This window comes from Zosterops lateralis (genome assembly GCF_965231275.1).
Source record: "Zosterops lateralis genome assembly, chromosome: 8".
Classification (NCBI taxonomy): Eukaryota; Metazoa; Chordata; class Aves; order Passeriformes; family Zosteropidae; genus Zosterops; species Zosterops lateralis.
Window position 1 is genome coordinate 24,985,465 of NC_139768.1, and position 16,006 is coordinate 25,001,470.

At 48.1% G+C, this 16,006-nt stretch overlaps 1 protein-coding gene across 1 annotated transcript in view; it reads left to right on the forward strand.

The window, feature by feature from the left end:
• The window catches only part of LHPP (phospholysine phosphohistidine inorganic pyrophosphate phosphatase), a gene marked incomplete at its 5' end in the record, with an annotated part of 71,548 nt that overhangs the window by 21,303 nt on the left and 34,239 nt on the right, over positions 1-16,006 (forward strand). The window contains one exon of the mRNA XM_083866812.1: positions 89-180. Coding sequence (XP_083722938.1) covers positions 89-180 — 92 coding nt within the window. The remainder of the gene's footprint in view (positions 1-88; positions 181-16,006) is intronic.

The following is a 16,006-nucleotide window of genomic DNA, read 5'->3' on the forward strand; positions in this document are numbered from 1 at the left end:
TTAGACCTCAAATCAAGCTGTTTGTTATGTCAGGGGAGGGTGACAAATGGCAGAAATGAACTTTCCCTGTATTTCACTGTCCTGACAGGCCATCATGATCGGGGATGACATTGTGAGTGATGTCGGGGGAGCCCAGCAGTGCGGGATGAGAGCGCTGCAGGTGCGGACGGGCAAGTACAGGTCAGTGCACTCCCTGCACATCCAGATCAGAGCCAAAAGGCTGGGTTTTTCCATGCCTTTTGCACCTCCTTTTCCCTTGGTGTCAATGTAGGCTTGCATTTGTTGTCTGCCCAAGCACCTCCTTGTGCAGCAGAGACTTGGGTGGATGGTGGTATTTTCTTTTAGGAAGATACTTTGTGAAAGCAGCAGGAAGGGGAGGACAGAGTGTCTTTGATCTTTTGAAGAAATACTTCCTGCTAAATGCCTACTGTGTTTTTTTCATCCCAGCACACAGAACTGATGTATTTCCTGGGGTTTGCCTATTTTTCTCCTGCTGCTGCATGAAAGTGTTGTACACTTGATATAAGACGTGTCTGAAGCCCGTGGCAGGGTTAGGGTTATAAAATTAGACTGTTGACTCAGCCATCCCTGTGGGTCATCTCTCACAACTTTAGGAAGGGTTCCATATGTCTGCCCTTCCCTCCAGACACACAATCAGCACTGGGGTATCTGAAAGACGAGAGCAGCTCCTGCAGCTCTCCCCTTCCCAGAGTGCAGGATCCTGCAGGGCCTCTCGTGGCTCCAAATGGCCCTGAAAAAAACCCTCCTTGTGCAGGTGTCCCCCTCATCCTGTGCTCTCACTGAGCTGTCACAAGTCCAGTTGCTGAGGGGGGCCCTGAGTCCACCTCTGAACAGGTGAGCAGGTGCCTGGGCCAGGTTAGATTTGAGGTCAGCCCAAGGTGACTCCAAATGCAGTGAGAGATCTGTCCCTCCATTTGACATTCTGATCCCAACGCTCAAAATCTTGTTTTAACCATGTCCTCTTACCCAGAACCATGCCCCCTTATAGTAGGTTCAGCCACATCATTTGTCATCTGATGTCATTCATATTTTCAGTTTTTCTTCACTTTCAAATACTGAGACTGTGAAAGAAGGATGTTCCTTTGGGGAGGGATACAGCACATGAAAATCATGCTTGCCATAAACTATCTGAAAAGTTATTTTGTTTATTTTCAAGTCAAGCTGTTCCTCAGTTTTCCTTTCTGGTTTGTGTAAGGTGATAAAATAATACCCTGTGCCTTAATTCTAATGGATCAGTAAGTGGTGGTTTCTGAGGAAAAAAAGTCAGGTACAAGCGTATTGTGTTTTCTATAATTTTAAGATAGTACATCTAAAAATCAGATATGTATCCAAATAACGCTTGGGAAATCCCAAAAATTAAAAAAGTAATTATATAGCTTGTGCTTTTGGGATTATTTATCTGTAATCTATTTAGTCCCTGGAGCTGGACTTCATGATCCATGCAGCTCCCTTCCATCTCAGGACCTTCTATGGTTCTAATCCCATTAGGTTCCTAGTGGAGAAAATAAGGATTGAGTGGTTGATTTTATTCTGATATTAATGGGATCACTTTGCAAATCCATATTTTGTTGCCACACGGATACAGGTGCCGGTGAAGAAGGTATCTTTGCACACAAAGGTTAATTAGGTCCTTGCTACTGATCAGATCTCTCCTGTTCCATTCTTTGCCCATCATAACATATGCCCCAGGTGATGTTGCATCCACACTGTTCAGGCAGCTAACATGAACTCTGTGTACACAAACACACATAAATATGTATAATCATATGCTGGAAAAACATTTTCTTGTATCAAATTTGAGTCATGATTTCACAGCTGAACGGGAGTCACCAGCTGTTCTAGGTGGGGAACAAAGATTGTGTTTCCTCTTTCAGTGTGTGGTTGGTGTTTTCTCAACTCAGGCACTATTGCAGAGCAGTGAAATACGGATGAGTGCCTCTCTCAATTCCCCACGTCGTGCCAGGCCTCCTGTCAGCAACTGGGAGTAAAATGAAATAACTCCTGTTTGCCAGGAGAGGTCAGAGATGTGTCCGTATTTTTAAGAGTGACTTATTTAGTGCACTCAGAAAATCAAAGCCCACAGTGAGGGGAGACAGAAAATAAACAAGCGATGGAGCAGGATAAATTAAAAATAAATAAAATGTCATTATTTGGTGGTGGGGTTAGTTTAAAATCTGATCTATAAGATATACAAAGGTCCTGTCTTTCCCTTTAGCTTTTGATGACACGGAGTTGTGTGCTGCACCCGAGCACCTCTGGATGGCATCGTTGGCTCGTGCACATCCCTGTCAGCCGCAGCCTGGGGCTTCCCACCATCCAGGGCTGTTTGTCCAAAAGCCTTTTAAAGGGCAAAGGTGGCAGAGTTTTGCTGCAGGTGTGGGTGGAGTGCTGGTGTGATGGGATTGCCACAGGTTTCAAGGGACCCTGTTGTCCTCACTCTTTCCTCACCCGGAGGGTGTCCCCAGCTGCCATTGTCACCTCCAGTGCACAAGGGGCAGCTCTGCTGCTTTCAGGGCTTAATGCAGTTTACGTGAGCATTTTAGGAAGAGGTTTTTCCCCCAGAGGGTGCTGGGCTCTGCCCAGCTTCCCCAGGGACTGGGCACAGCCCCGAGGCTGCCACAGCTCCAGGAGTTTGGACAACACTCTCAGGGAACAGGGTGGGATTGTTGGGGTGTCTGTGCAGAGTTAGGAGCTGGATTGATGCTCCCTGTGGGTCACTTCCAGCTCAGGATACTCTGTGATTCTGCAGTTCTGTGGTTTTTAAGGTCTGCTGCCCACCCAGTGCCCACCCAGGTTATGCAGCGATGTGCCCTGGGGTTGCCTCCTCCCCAGGCTCTCACCCTCCTGACCTCTGCAAAGTCTTCTTCACTGATAGCTGCTCCCAGGGTGAGATTCAAAATGTGGATTAAGCTGCTGCAGAAGCATTCAGTTTTGGACCACCTTTCACGGAGTCCTGCAAGTTGGCTCCCTTCTCTTGCTTCCCTTGGATCTAAAGTTAATTAAAATCTCTGCAGCCTATTTCCTTTAGTATGACACACTTTGCCTGTTCCTCCTAGATTTCAAGTGTTGAACTCTTTCTCAGTAGCCAAAGCAGGCATGGCATAGATTAGTAAATGCTGTAAATCCTGTCCGCAACATGGAATAAAACTTCTGCTGGCACAAGTCAGGTCAAAAGTGGGAAGGTGAGGGGATGAGATTGGTGTGTTTGTGTGACCTGACATAGGATGAATAGTTGTTGGCCAAGTCCAGCCTTCCCTAGGTGTAAATTCCAGGTGCAAAGGGTCAGTCTGGGCTGTAGGTTTCTCCTTTTTCAGTTTGTCCCAAGTCCAGCACAGATCAGGCCGTTGCTGCAGGCTCCTGAGGGCTGTGAGATTTGTCAGCACTGGGAAATGTGATGCCTGCTCCAGAGTTTCTGTGCACACCTGACCAACATCTTTCCCATCTAGGGAAGAACATGTTCTTGTCTCCCCGCTTCGGGGTATGTGCTAATTCCACTTGCAGCTAATTGGCCTTGACATCAAACCAATGATTCCCACAATAACTATTGATTCTGCAATGCTGTGTAATATCCTCGTTCCTCCTTGCAGCCTGCAAGTTAGAGCAGAGAAAAATGACTTTGAGGCTTTTCCAAGTGTCTCCCTGTACCTCTGAAAACAGTTCCAGGTGTGTCAGATCACAGATGGGTCTTGGCAGAGTGTAAGAATTGCTTCCTCCTTTCTCCTCGTTGGTATTTACAGGTCTTGATTTGTAAATAGTGAACATTTGCTGGTGTGTGGCAGTAGCCAGGAATATTCATGGCAGTGGTGACCCTGCTCACCTGTGAGCTCTGGGATGGCTTTGGGATGTGGCAGTGTGGATTCATCCCCTCTCAGTGCCCCCCTGGGGTTTCCTTCCTTTGATTAGGGATTTATCTCATGGCTGTGGCTGATAGTGACACCAGAGTCAACATCCCTGAGCTGCCTCATTACAGACATCAAGGATTCTCCAGGGATGGAGGATAAAAGGATGGAGGCCCATGGGAGCTGCCATCTCCTGCCAGCTCTGCCACTGTTCTCCAGGAGAACTGGGTCAAGTTACTTCATGTATCCCTACTTTTTAATTATCCTCTGAGAATAATTATCCTGACTTCCTTAATGTCTGGCTTGTGATCTATTCCTCTTGCCTGATTAAAGAGAAAACACAGAATTTGTGGTACATTGGCTTGCCAGGAGAGAAATCAAAATGTGACCAAGGCAAAAGTTGGGACAGTCTTTTAGGCTGCTATCATCAGCTGACTAAGGATTGGGAAAAAGAGATTGTGTCATTAAATGGAATTATAAAAGTACTATTAAAAAAATTTTCCACACACAGATAAATTCACTGCTGTCAGTGTGATTCAGTGAAAACTCATGACAACTTCTGTGAAGAAATAGTCACCTCTTGCTGCTCTGCAGAGAAGAAGCATCCCTCCACCTTCCCTTTCTTGCTCCCTGTTACCAACCCAGCTGAGATGAAGAATTTTATGAGTTCTTTCCCATCTCCTGGGTACCAGCAGTGTGTAATGACAATGAGCAGGCAGAGGTACTCCCTTTGTGCAGAAACACTACCAGAGGCATTCTTAGGGCCTCACATCCTGATAATTAAGCCTGTTTCAAGTATTAAATGGAAAGAGTTCCAACCCATATTTGCACTGTGAAAAGCTGTATTATAATTCATGTTGGTTAATGTCTTTAACAATGTTTATTAAAGCTGGTGCCAGCGAGTTGATTGTGATAGCTGCTTGCAGGCAGTCCCAAGGCATAGCCTTATCACCCTTTACTGCATATTCAAATTATGGGTTGTTCTGTCCGTGAGAGGATCTTCACATGTTTTTATCGATTTCTTGACCACAATTTGGTTACCATAATATTTGAATCAGCTTTGTAGAGGAAGCTGAGAGTAAATCCTGCAGTGCCTTAGTGTGCACATCTGATCACAGCCTTTCACCTTCCCAGTATATTCCAGTATTTTCCAGTGTCCAGTGACAGAAATTAGTAACTCATGCATAAATTTAATTATCTTCAGTTTAAAAGAGAAGTGTGAGTTTGAGGGGGGTTTATTAGCAGGTAATTTGTTTACTGGTAGCATAATAAACCTCGAGGAAGCAATGTGTGCTCAGGACACAACCATGCTGTGTTCTCTAATCTGTTCTAATGTGAAAAAAAAATTAGTTTGAGTATCAGAAAAGAGATCAATCTGCAATGAGAATAGGATAAATAAAGGAGGAATGGATCAGGTGAGTGAGGAAAAGCAGTATTACTCAGGAGTCTGACAATTCTGCTCACTGCCTGACTGCAATCACCTCTCTCATCTGCAGCACTTAGGGAGGCAATGTGCACTTGGCAAAGGAGGGTGGCAGTGACCACATCAGCTGCAATTTTGCTTCCTGTCTTGCCTCACATCCACCCAGCTCATGCAGCAGCAGAGACAGCTCCGGTTTCCATTTCTCTTCTTCTGAGGCTGATAAAGGGTTGGAAGAGGAGGAGCTGGTGCCAGGATCTGCTACCCAAACCAGAGGCAGCAGGACCTGGGGGGGACACGTGGCTCAGCTGGTCTTGATGTATGGGACTAAACCACTTCCAGGCCTTCTCTGACAGCATGCAAAGCTAATGGCCTTTCTTCTTTCATTCCTTTTTGCTCTGGTGCCTGGATGTCTTGGCAGGACGTGCTCTTCCAGCCTGGGCTGGCAGCCACCCTCCCTCCACGGCCACGTGCACTCCTGCCCTGCCTGAGCAGCACCAGAGCCCTTGGCAGCTGCTTGTCCAAAGGGTTTGCCTTTCTCTGCTCCCTGCAGATACACAATTCCTGAGCTGAGGTGGTGCTGGTGGCAGCTCAGGGGTTTTCCAGGGCTTTCCACAGGGTTTGTTCATCTGCACAGCAGCAGCACCCATGACACAGGAGATGCTCCTCACTTGTTTTTATCCCTGGAGGCCTTTTCTCAGCACCTGCACAAGGCTGCAGTGAAACATTCCCCAGGGAAGGAGCCTTTCTCAACCCTTGTCGCTTGCAGAACACTGAGCTGTAGTGGCTTGTCCAGCCTTTGACAGCATTGATGAATTCCATACCAATGGAAAACCACTTTATTTCTGTGAGAATGCAGATGAGAGTGCTGAACTATGCTGTGGGAAGGGCACAGCTGGGACAGCTGCACAATTTGGGTTTCACTGGATAATTTCTTTTTTTTAAAGCACAGATTCCTCTTCTCTGCTTATCTTTCTCCTGTAGCTAAATATCCTCCAGGCTCTTTGTTGCATGGGGTCTTCTCAGAGAGGTTGCTCTGATTGATAAAACTGAGGCAGAGTGTTGTTTTCAAAGGCAGAGAGAAGGAAATAAGAGATAGGCCAAGTCAGCTGCTGGTGGAACTCCCTTGAAGCAAATGGTTCAATATCTGAAATTTAATCTGGCTTGGGCCCTTGCTCATGCTGTAAACATGCTCAGGAGCAGCAGTGCCAGAACAGTGCCTTGTGCTGGCACCCTGCAAGCACAAAACACCTGAGCATTCCTGTTTTAATGCTGTTCTGTGTGCCCATGGATGCTGGAGGTCCCTGCAGGCTTAGCCACTGACATTTATTTTTTTCCACTAGTGAATTCAACAAACAAACCCAGAGTGGCTGCCTTCCATCCCTGGAAGTGTCCAGGGCCAGTTTGGACAGGGCTTGAAGCCACCTGGGATAGTGGAAGGTGTCCCTGCCCATGGCAAAAGATGGAACTGGATGGGCCTTAAGGTCCTTTCCCACCCAAACCATTCTGTGATTCCAGCAGCTGCAGGGGGGATGGAGAGAGGTTTTATTGGAGTGCAGGGGACAGGGCTGCCAGCCTGCTCAGGACAAGGGAACAGCCCCAAGACACAGGAACTGCTGCTGGCTGGGTTCCATCCCCTTTGGGAGGCTTGATGAGACTCACCCAGAGTTAAAAATAAAGCACCCAGCAGTGCCAGCTTTAGGCCTGCTGCAGGCTGGGATGTGTCTGTGTGTGAGTGTTCATGTGCTGCAGCAGGAGCATGAATGCAGTGTGAGAGAAAGGCTTTGGGTGCAGGGCAGCTCCCCAGGCTGCCAGCACTGCCCCTGCTTCTGGCTGGGTGCAGACAGCCTGCAGCTGGCCTGGGACGTGACTCACATTCACACTTTGCCCCAAAACCTCCACAATTGTCACTTGTCTGTGGTTTTCAGTGGCTGTCAGCAGCGGGTATGGTCACACCTCAGCCCTGCTGAGATGAGCTCATTCAGCACACAGGGCTGGGGCTGGTGTGTGGGGCCTTTGAACTGCAGCCATCCCTAAAAAACAGGGATGTGTGTCTGTGAGGAGCAGAGGGAGAGCATGCCTGCTCTTTGTGTGGATCTGCAGCTCATCTCAAAAGCTTTTCCTTATTTAACTGCTTTGTGTACACAGCAACACATCACTTGTTTAAATGGCCAAGGCACAGTACAGGCAATGGCTGATCAGGTGTTGCAATTAGGGAAATTAGTGCAAAGGAGTCTGATGAGGGGCAACTCGGGGAGCTCAGCTCAGGAGAAAAGGAAGTTCAGGGGAGACCTTTTTGCTCTATAACTGCTTGAAAGGAGGGTGCAGCCAGGTGAGGGTCAGTCTCTTCTTCCAGGTAACAACAGGATGAGAAGAAATGGCCTCAAGCTGTGCCATGGGAGGCTTAGGTTGGATATTAGGGAAAATTTCTGTACAAAAAGGTTTGTCCAGCTGTGACACAGCTGCCTGGGGCAGCCCCATCCCTGGAGGGATTTAAAAGCCATGTGTGTGTGGGACTTGGAAACAGTGGCACTAACAAGAATTTTGGGAGGCAGGGTGGGGTGATGGAGCTGTCAGAGCCAGGTGGGTGGGTGGCAGCTCACAGACTGCAGCCACAGGGCTCTTGTCCATCCCAGTGCAGACTGGAGGGGGCACATTTCTCACTCTGTGGATTTCCAGAGGTCTCTGTGTGGCAGGACACAGCCATCAAACTCCTGGAGTAACAAGAACTGTCCAGCTCAGCTGTTGGCTGCACAACACTGAGTTCAGGCCTAAAAATAGGAGGATATCTGACCCTGAAGTGAAGGATTTGCACTTGAAACCCAGCCTGGCACCCGCCCAGGGTGACATCATCCAGAGGGGAAGTTGGAAAAGCTTCCAAATTCATTTCTTTCCGTGGAGAAGTGCTAAATGTGTGTGTCAGCAGATAATCAAGCAGCACATTTGCTATGGCCATGAATCAGGGGAGAGAGGGAATAGAGAAGGAAGGACCTGAAGGGGGAGGAACAGGATTGGAGCTGCATGTAGGAAAGGAGTTTTGGGAGTGTTGTCTGTGTATAACTCGAGGATGGATGATAAGGTCCCATTCGGGCTGAGTCGGTCCTGTAAAAATGACATTTTTCTTTCCTTTGAAATGTGCTCAGAGTTACTGTGCTGCTCTCAAGGTTCTGTCTGTGAACCCATACAGTGGTATCTGGTGATATTGGCCACAGCTGTGGTTTGAGTCTGCATGATTTGGACTTGCAAGAGCATGGATACTGCGGAGGGTGGCCATGGGAGCATCTGAGATGGCCAGGGACTGACTGACTCCCTTAGTTTTGGCTCTCTGATATTTGCAGCAGCTTTCCCCAGGCTAACCTTCAGGGATTTGATCCAAATCTGTGCTCATGTGGCACAGATGACCTTGCTGTTGTTGTTCTGTGCTTGAACACAGCTCCTCATGCTTCTGTGCTAATCTGCTTTTTCTTCTTTAAAAGTGACAGCATGTATAAAATGTGGTGGCAGCTTTCCTCTGAAACTTGACGTCTTTTCCCTCTGGATGCTGCCGGGCAGCTCCTGTGCTCATCCTCTAAACAGGACACCTTTCCCTCAGTGTTGATGAGCACATGCTGAAATCTGTAGCTCTTTCTGGATCATGAAAGATGAGTGTGATACGAGGAGTCTCCTTTATATCTGTTTTCCTTCTGCCTTTTAAATTCTCATTATGTATTTATAATGCTGTTACAACAAGGATGCCTGAAGCACAACCGTGGGCACTGTTTGGTCTCTGGGTCCCCAGTGAAGCTGAAAAAGCTGCTGTTGCTGTGTAAACACTGTGTCAAGAGCTGATTTCATGTGTGCTGCTGGGCATTTTCACCCAACTCTGATAATGAAAAAAAGGAAAGAGTTTTACCCTGTCAACGTAGACGTCTGATAGGAAACCAATTTATTGGTTAGAGACTGAAAAGAGGCTTCAGGCATGCCAGCCCTTCCTTCTTGGGGTTTTAGTACCTTTAGATCATCACAGCACTGAAACTTCTCCTGCAGACAAACTGCTTTGTAGACAGCAGCAGGCACAGATGAGCTGCTTCTCACTTTGTCAGCCTTTGGGTAGGATTTGTCTGAGTAAGCACGAGGATATTTCTGGTTGTCTGCTGGGAAATGACGTGGCTGCAGTTGCAAAGGTGCTACGTTGGCATTGGCTGAGCCTGTGGCAGGCAGATGATAGCCCAGGCAGGGTCAGGAATTTACTTCCCATGCCAGCATCAAGTGCATGGCCCAGACAGGAGCTTGAACACTTTGTCCATGGTTTACCCTTTTTCTGCATGAAAGCTTGAAGCTTCCCTGACCCAGGGACAAATCTCTACTTCCAGTCAGACTGTGAAACCTCTTAGCTTTTGATCCCTGGCACTCTTTATGAGGTACAGCCCAACTGGAGCAGCTGGGTGAGTGGCAGGGGTCTGAACCTGAGCAGCTGGGATAAATCTGGTACTCCAGGAGTGAATGCCAGTCCTGCTGCAGCTCCAGCACAGACCCTTCATTTCATGGAGCATTAGTGGAGCTGACAGACGTGAGAGTGAGCACACACTGGATGAGCCAGCTCTCATTCTTGCAGACGGAGCACTTTCATTTTTCCTTGCCTGGTTGAGATGTTCTAGCAAACACTCAGCTTCCTTGTCATCTTTAAACAATGTGGAGAGGTGGGGAGTTGCCTTTTACCCAAGCAAATGGACTTTTGCTTTGAAAAGTCCCTTCCTGCAGTTTTTGGCATGACTGATCACTCTTCTCAACAGCCCCTGAGCTTCATGATACAGTAGTTTTGTACAAAGCTGTATTTTTATGTGCATAAGCTTTTAGAGCTCTTTAAAAACACATCCCTAGATGTCTGTCCTGTGGTTTTAAGGGAGAGTTGGAGATGGGGGTTGCTTAGGAGGGTTCTGGGATTGTGAGACAGTGGCCAGAGGCGTTGGCAGACACACGGCACTGGCCAGTGCTGCTGCACGTAGCACGAGTTGTCAAATAATGTTCAGATAAAAATACTGCATATTAAAAAAACATTACAGCATGAATTGAGCCATATTGTGCATTTACTCTGAGGAGCAGTGCTTGATGAAGCACTTGCATCCCCTTCCGTGTGCTGAATCCTCATCTTCCCGTTGCACACTTGTGGGGGTGCTCACAGAGCAACATTTTCCCCTCTCCAGTCATCTGTATTTTTTTGCCATGTCTTTCTGGTTGTTAAATACAAACATTAATGCATTTATTTCTGGAGCAGAGCTTTGAAATCCTTCCCCATGCACACAGGGCCAAGAGGCACAGCTTAAAGCTGGCACTGGCCACAGGCTTGGGTGCTCACGTGCTCCATTTGAAAGGACTCAAGCATTTTGTGCAAACATATGTTGGAAATGCCACTCGTGACTGCCTCAGGGGCATCGTGTGGGCTCAGCCCTGCTGCAGATGGACTCCCAGCTGGCCCTGGGCAGGCACTCAGAAAATCCCAGTGCCCTGAGGAAAGCCTGGGAATCACAGGGAGGAACAGCGTGGCAGGGGGAGAATCCGCTCCTCTGCGGGGCAGCACTGACCTTTCTCATCACCAAAGCATCTCTGTCTCCCTCCATCAGTGCAGCAGTCAGAGGTGCTGATCTCCTCTGGGGGCTCCCAGAGCCTCTGCTGAGGTGGCTGTTCCCAGTGTCCTGGCTCCTAGGAGAGGAGTGAGAGGACAGGTTTTGGCTGAGGATGTGGAGGCCGGCTCCTGTTCATACAAAGTGGGTACAAAGACCTCAATAGAAAGGGAAAATAATAAAAAAAAACCTGTCTGCATTTCAATCAGCCTAATTAAAGTGGCTTTTTGCAGGGGCTGGCAGGCCCAAAGTGATTTGTGCAATTAAAGCCTTTTGTGTTTGTCTGATGGGTTTTTTTCTTACCTCACTCATTCATGAGACCATCACCTTTGTGTAATCTGTGGTTTTAAGGTTCAAAATAAGGAGCTCCTCAACTGCTCTAAGAAGTGGAGTAAAAGGGAAGAGCTCTGCTTATTTACACCTGTGGTGCTCTGGATGCCTGGAAATAGCTTAGCAAGTGTAAAAGGGGAAAAAAAAAGGTTTCTCCATCCATCTGGAACACATTGCATCCGTCAGGGGAAGGAGAGGCATTTGTGAGAGTGAACGCTTCATTTGTCAGTGTATGAGCTATTGAAAAGCCTGGATGTAGCTGGGATAATTATAACCCAGATTAGTCTTCTTGGAATGGAAAAGTAACGACAATCCTAATTTTACCAAATCCACTGAAATTTATTGCCTGTTTGTTTAACACCCTGGACCCTTTCCTAGGGCAGGGGATCCGATGGATTTATGGAGGTGCAGTTTGGTGATCTAAACACTTGGGAGTTTAGATCTGCATGGCTCTAGGGGCTGCTCTGGTTATTTTCACTGTCACCACTTGGAGGCCGTGGGAACTGGGGATGCAGGTGGGACCACAGCCCAAACATCAGCTGGAGTCACTCAAAACATTCTCCTTGCTCTGGGCTCTGCAGGTGAGGAGGACCTGGCCAGCTCCAGCTGTGGGTGGGAAGGGAAGGTTCCCTGTTGGAAAGGGAACAAAGCTCCTTCCTTCCTCTCTTCAGGACCTGCCCATTTTTCTTTCCTGAATATTTGGTGTTTTGTTGTTTTTTTTTTTCCCTGCATGTTTTTCCCATCCCTGGAAATGTCCAAGGCCAGGGTGAATGGGGTTTGAAGCAACCTGGTCTAGTGGAAGGTGTCCCTGCTGGTGTCTGGGATTGGAACTGGTTTTTAAGGTCCTTCCCAACCCAAACCATTCTGTGATTCTCTGTAAGGAGAGGCAAGATGTATTCAGAAATTCCCCATGCAGGGAAGGTCAGAGTATCAAAATATTTGGAGGTATTTGGAGCTGGCTGCAGTTACCTGTGCCAAGCCATGGGTATCACCTGTCCCTCACAGAGTCTTATCAAAACTGAAAACCTCTGCTTGATGCAGGAATAGCAGCACAAGAGGGAAACTCCCGTTGGGACAAAACAGGCTTTGTTAAAGAACAGAGGTTGTCCAGAACCTGTGAAAAGGCACATAAAGGAGCAGAGCTCTGGACCTGGAGGCTTCATTTGCTGCCATCATTTAATAATAGAGGAAAATGCCTGGGCTGGGTTTTAATAATTGTTTCTGGTCTTTTTTGTAATAAGTTCATAACTTTTAGGCCTGTCTGCATTTGTGGCTTTATGAGGTGTGCTGCCTTTTGGCTGAATATTTATCTTTTCTTACCATGAAAATGTCTTTCCAGTGCAGCAGGAGCTGAAACACAGAGCCCTGATTTCCTGTTCAACTCTAAAGTAGTCTGGAATTTTAGAATTTTTGCAAGCACTCACAAAACCCCAAACAACAAACCCTGAGAGAAGAAAATGGTTGTCCAAAGAAGACAGAAAGAAAATTTCCTTTGCCTCCTTTTAAGTCAGGGGTTTAGTCCAAGGGGTTCAGTAGCACTTTAGGCCTTCATGCTTCAAGACACGAGCCAAATTCTCCCTAATAAAATACAAAAGGCATTTTTCCTTCAGGGCACAAATTCTAACATAAAATCTCTCACATTTTCCTAAACCACTGTCAGAAACTGGCCACTGTTGAACGTGGAATGCAGAATTAGCTCAGGCTGCCTGTCTGAAGCAGCGTGGAAGCTTTTTCCTGCTGTACCTTCCATGAGAACACATAGAGGGAGCCTCGTCACTAATACTGTCACCAGTATTGTCACCAATATTGCTGTGCTATCACTGGGAAGGCCACCAACTCTTATGGGACAGGTAATCAGAGAGACAGGAAGGGTTGGGATGTGTTTGGGGGTGCATCAGGAGCCTTCAATGTCCTTGTAGCCAAAGCAGCATCTTCACAGTCCTGTGCTCCCAGCTCCTGTGCTGCCATCCCTTGGTGCCTGACTCACATTTCTGTAGGCATCCAGTCCTGAAAGGTTTGGGTCAGCTGTTGGGTGATGTAGAACTGCTGGTTTATGAGGGAGCATCAGTTCTTTGTCACCTGGGAGTTACAAAACAGTTGGGCTGAGTCTGACAAAGGAAGGAATCTTTGCATGTGCCTGGGAAAATGGTGGGGCAGTGGCAAAAAAATGAGCCTCCCTTTGTCCAGACCAGAACAAGTCCCCTCAGTGCCACCTCTGCTCCACATTTAACCCTCCTGTAGGCAGATTGCTGATCCTGGGAGCCAACAGCAGCTCCAAGAGTTAGGAAATCAAAGGGACTTCCTGAGGTCTTTTTATCTCACAAGTTTCCTGCTGCAGCCTTGGCAAAAACGGTGCCAGGGAGGGCTGTGGCAGTGGCTGAGGCTCCTGCTGCCAGCTGTGCAGCACCTGTGGACCAGGGAGTGTTGCCATCTGCACGTGGCAGCCTGGAGATGAGCAGGTCTGGTCCCTCCGTGGCTGAAGCCGATGGGAGACTTTCCATCACTCCTGACAAGCTGGAAAACATCTTGCACTTCCAAAGTATCACTTTCTTCCTGTTCTTTTTTTTTTAAAAACTTTTGAAACATAACACCTCCCAGTCACAAGAGACAAGGCTGTTCTTGAAATCCTGACCTGGGATTGTTTTCAGCTGCAAAATGCTGTGGCAATATTCGTGCTGTGTCTTGGGAGGGGATTTTTCTGTAAACGTGGAAATGTGTCTTAGAAGTTACTCTTGGAAGGTTTTGGGAAGTGCATTATAGGAGATGTTGCATAGGATGGTTGAGGAGGGTGGAATGGAGTAACTTCCTTACCTTCCATCAGTGCCTGGGACTCTCTGTTCCAGCTGCAGTGAACATCACTTAGCTCCAAAGTGCTGCTTCTGGCACCCTCCTCCCACACCCTAGTGTGGCCATTCCTGGGAGCTTTGTCCCTGCCAAAGCACAGCCTGTCACCAGGAGGAAAGGACAATTAAAAGGAAGCAGTGGAGTTCGCCATATGAACATTTAAACCTTACCCAGGCTGAATAATAATAATGCAGAGAGTTGCTCCATACAGACAGATGCTTCCTGGATTGCAAGGAGCCACTGAATCTGATGGGAATGGATAAACAGCTTTGCAGCTCCCAGTCTCTGCAGCTCAGGTCCCTGATGTTGTCCCAGTGACTGTCCCTGCCTGGCTGCAGGTTGCTCAGGGAGGGGATTTTGTGAGCAGCCCAAATCCTGGTTGTTGAGGGGTCTTGATGGAATTCTCTGTCCCATCTCCAGCATGGGCTGTTCCTGCTGGGTTCAGGGAGGGTCTCCAGGGGCAGATCACCAGTACCAGCAGCTCCAGCTGCCTCCTGACACTGGCTGCCTGCTCTTGGACTTCCTATACTCTCCTCCTGGGAGCAGAAATCATCTCTGGGTGGCTCTGGGCAAACCAGAAAAATCAAAAACTTCCCTAAGTCCCCTCTCTGCTGCTGGCTTTGTGTCCTTCTGCCCTCCTTCCCAGACCACCTCCTGCACAGGGTGACATTGCTGAGGAAGGAGTCCCCTTGCTTTTGGCTGAGCTGGTCCCCCTCAGTCCCTTTGGGATGGTGTGGGGACACCTCACAGGCATCACTTCCCAGGAAAAGCCAGGCTCCTCTCAGAGCCCCCAGTGCCTCAGGGACAGGCTGTGTTCACCCTCCTGACTTCATTTGGGCAGTGTGGCTGTACTGCAAGCTCTTGGGAAAGGTGCAGGGAGATTTTTAGGGGAAAAGCAAACCAAGGCATTGCTGGGCTCTGTAGGTGGAGAGGAATCCAGGGAAGCAGAGTGCTGGCCCTGCTCTGAGCCAAACACCTTCCCCCCCCCCCCCCCCCCCACACACACACACACAGAGCCAGGTAGGTTTTATCCAAGAGAGCAGCACTCAAGGAAAAACAGAAAGAAAAAGCTCTGGTGCTCGTTCCAGCTCACATGCACCTGTGTTTTCCACAGGGAGAATTCCACAGTCCTGGGGAGTGGCTGGAGACAAACCCCATCCCTCAGCCCCCGGCACAGAGCATTGTGTCCGTGCTGTCCTGACAGAATAACAAACTCACTCCTCCCAGGTGGCCATCCTCGGGAAAGAGGCTGATTGCCAAGTAAATCCAGGAGCTGCTGCCTTTATAGGGAACTCCTAGAGGATTGACAAGGCAGTAAAACAACAGTTTTCTATAGCAATTGCTCTGTGGGGAATTTGGTCAGATCGCTGCGCTGCAAATGTATAGAACAGCCTGCCTGTAGAAATCCTTGAGAGTGTGATAGGATTTAATCAATCCCATTTGTTTGGATGGAGAGGCAGCCCAGATCTCCGTGGCAGATGCCCAGGAAATGCTGGAGGCAGCAAAACCTGTTAAACAGGGCTATGTGTGGCCCTGTGAACAGAATACACCGAATTTGCCTTTTTTTTTTTTGCTCAGTCAACCCCTCCCCTTATTACACCTCCAGTCTTCACTCTTCCTGTCATTTTCCTAATTTTTTTTCCCTTCTCTATTTCTTTGCCTCAGACTCCTGTTTTTATTTATTTGTTTCTTTATTTATAAAGTGTGCCTTGATTCCCTCTTATGCTTCACTCTGTGCTGGGAGGCCACAGGAGGCAATTGGATGTGATGTTCTGCAGCCCTGCTCACTGTGGGACACAAGATAAATGTACTGGGGGTCCTGCAAGGTTTCCAGAGATGCTGTGGCTCTGTGATATCCCTTCAGGAGAATGGGACATGCTGCAGAATGAGCCCCTCACCAGCAATGGGCTGGGGAGGTGGGTCCTGTCCTTGGAGTTGCACCAGTTCCACAC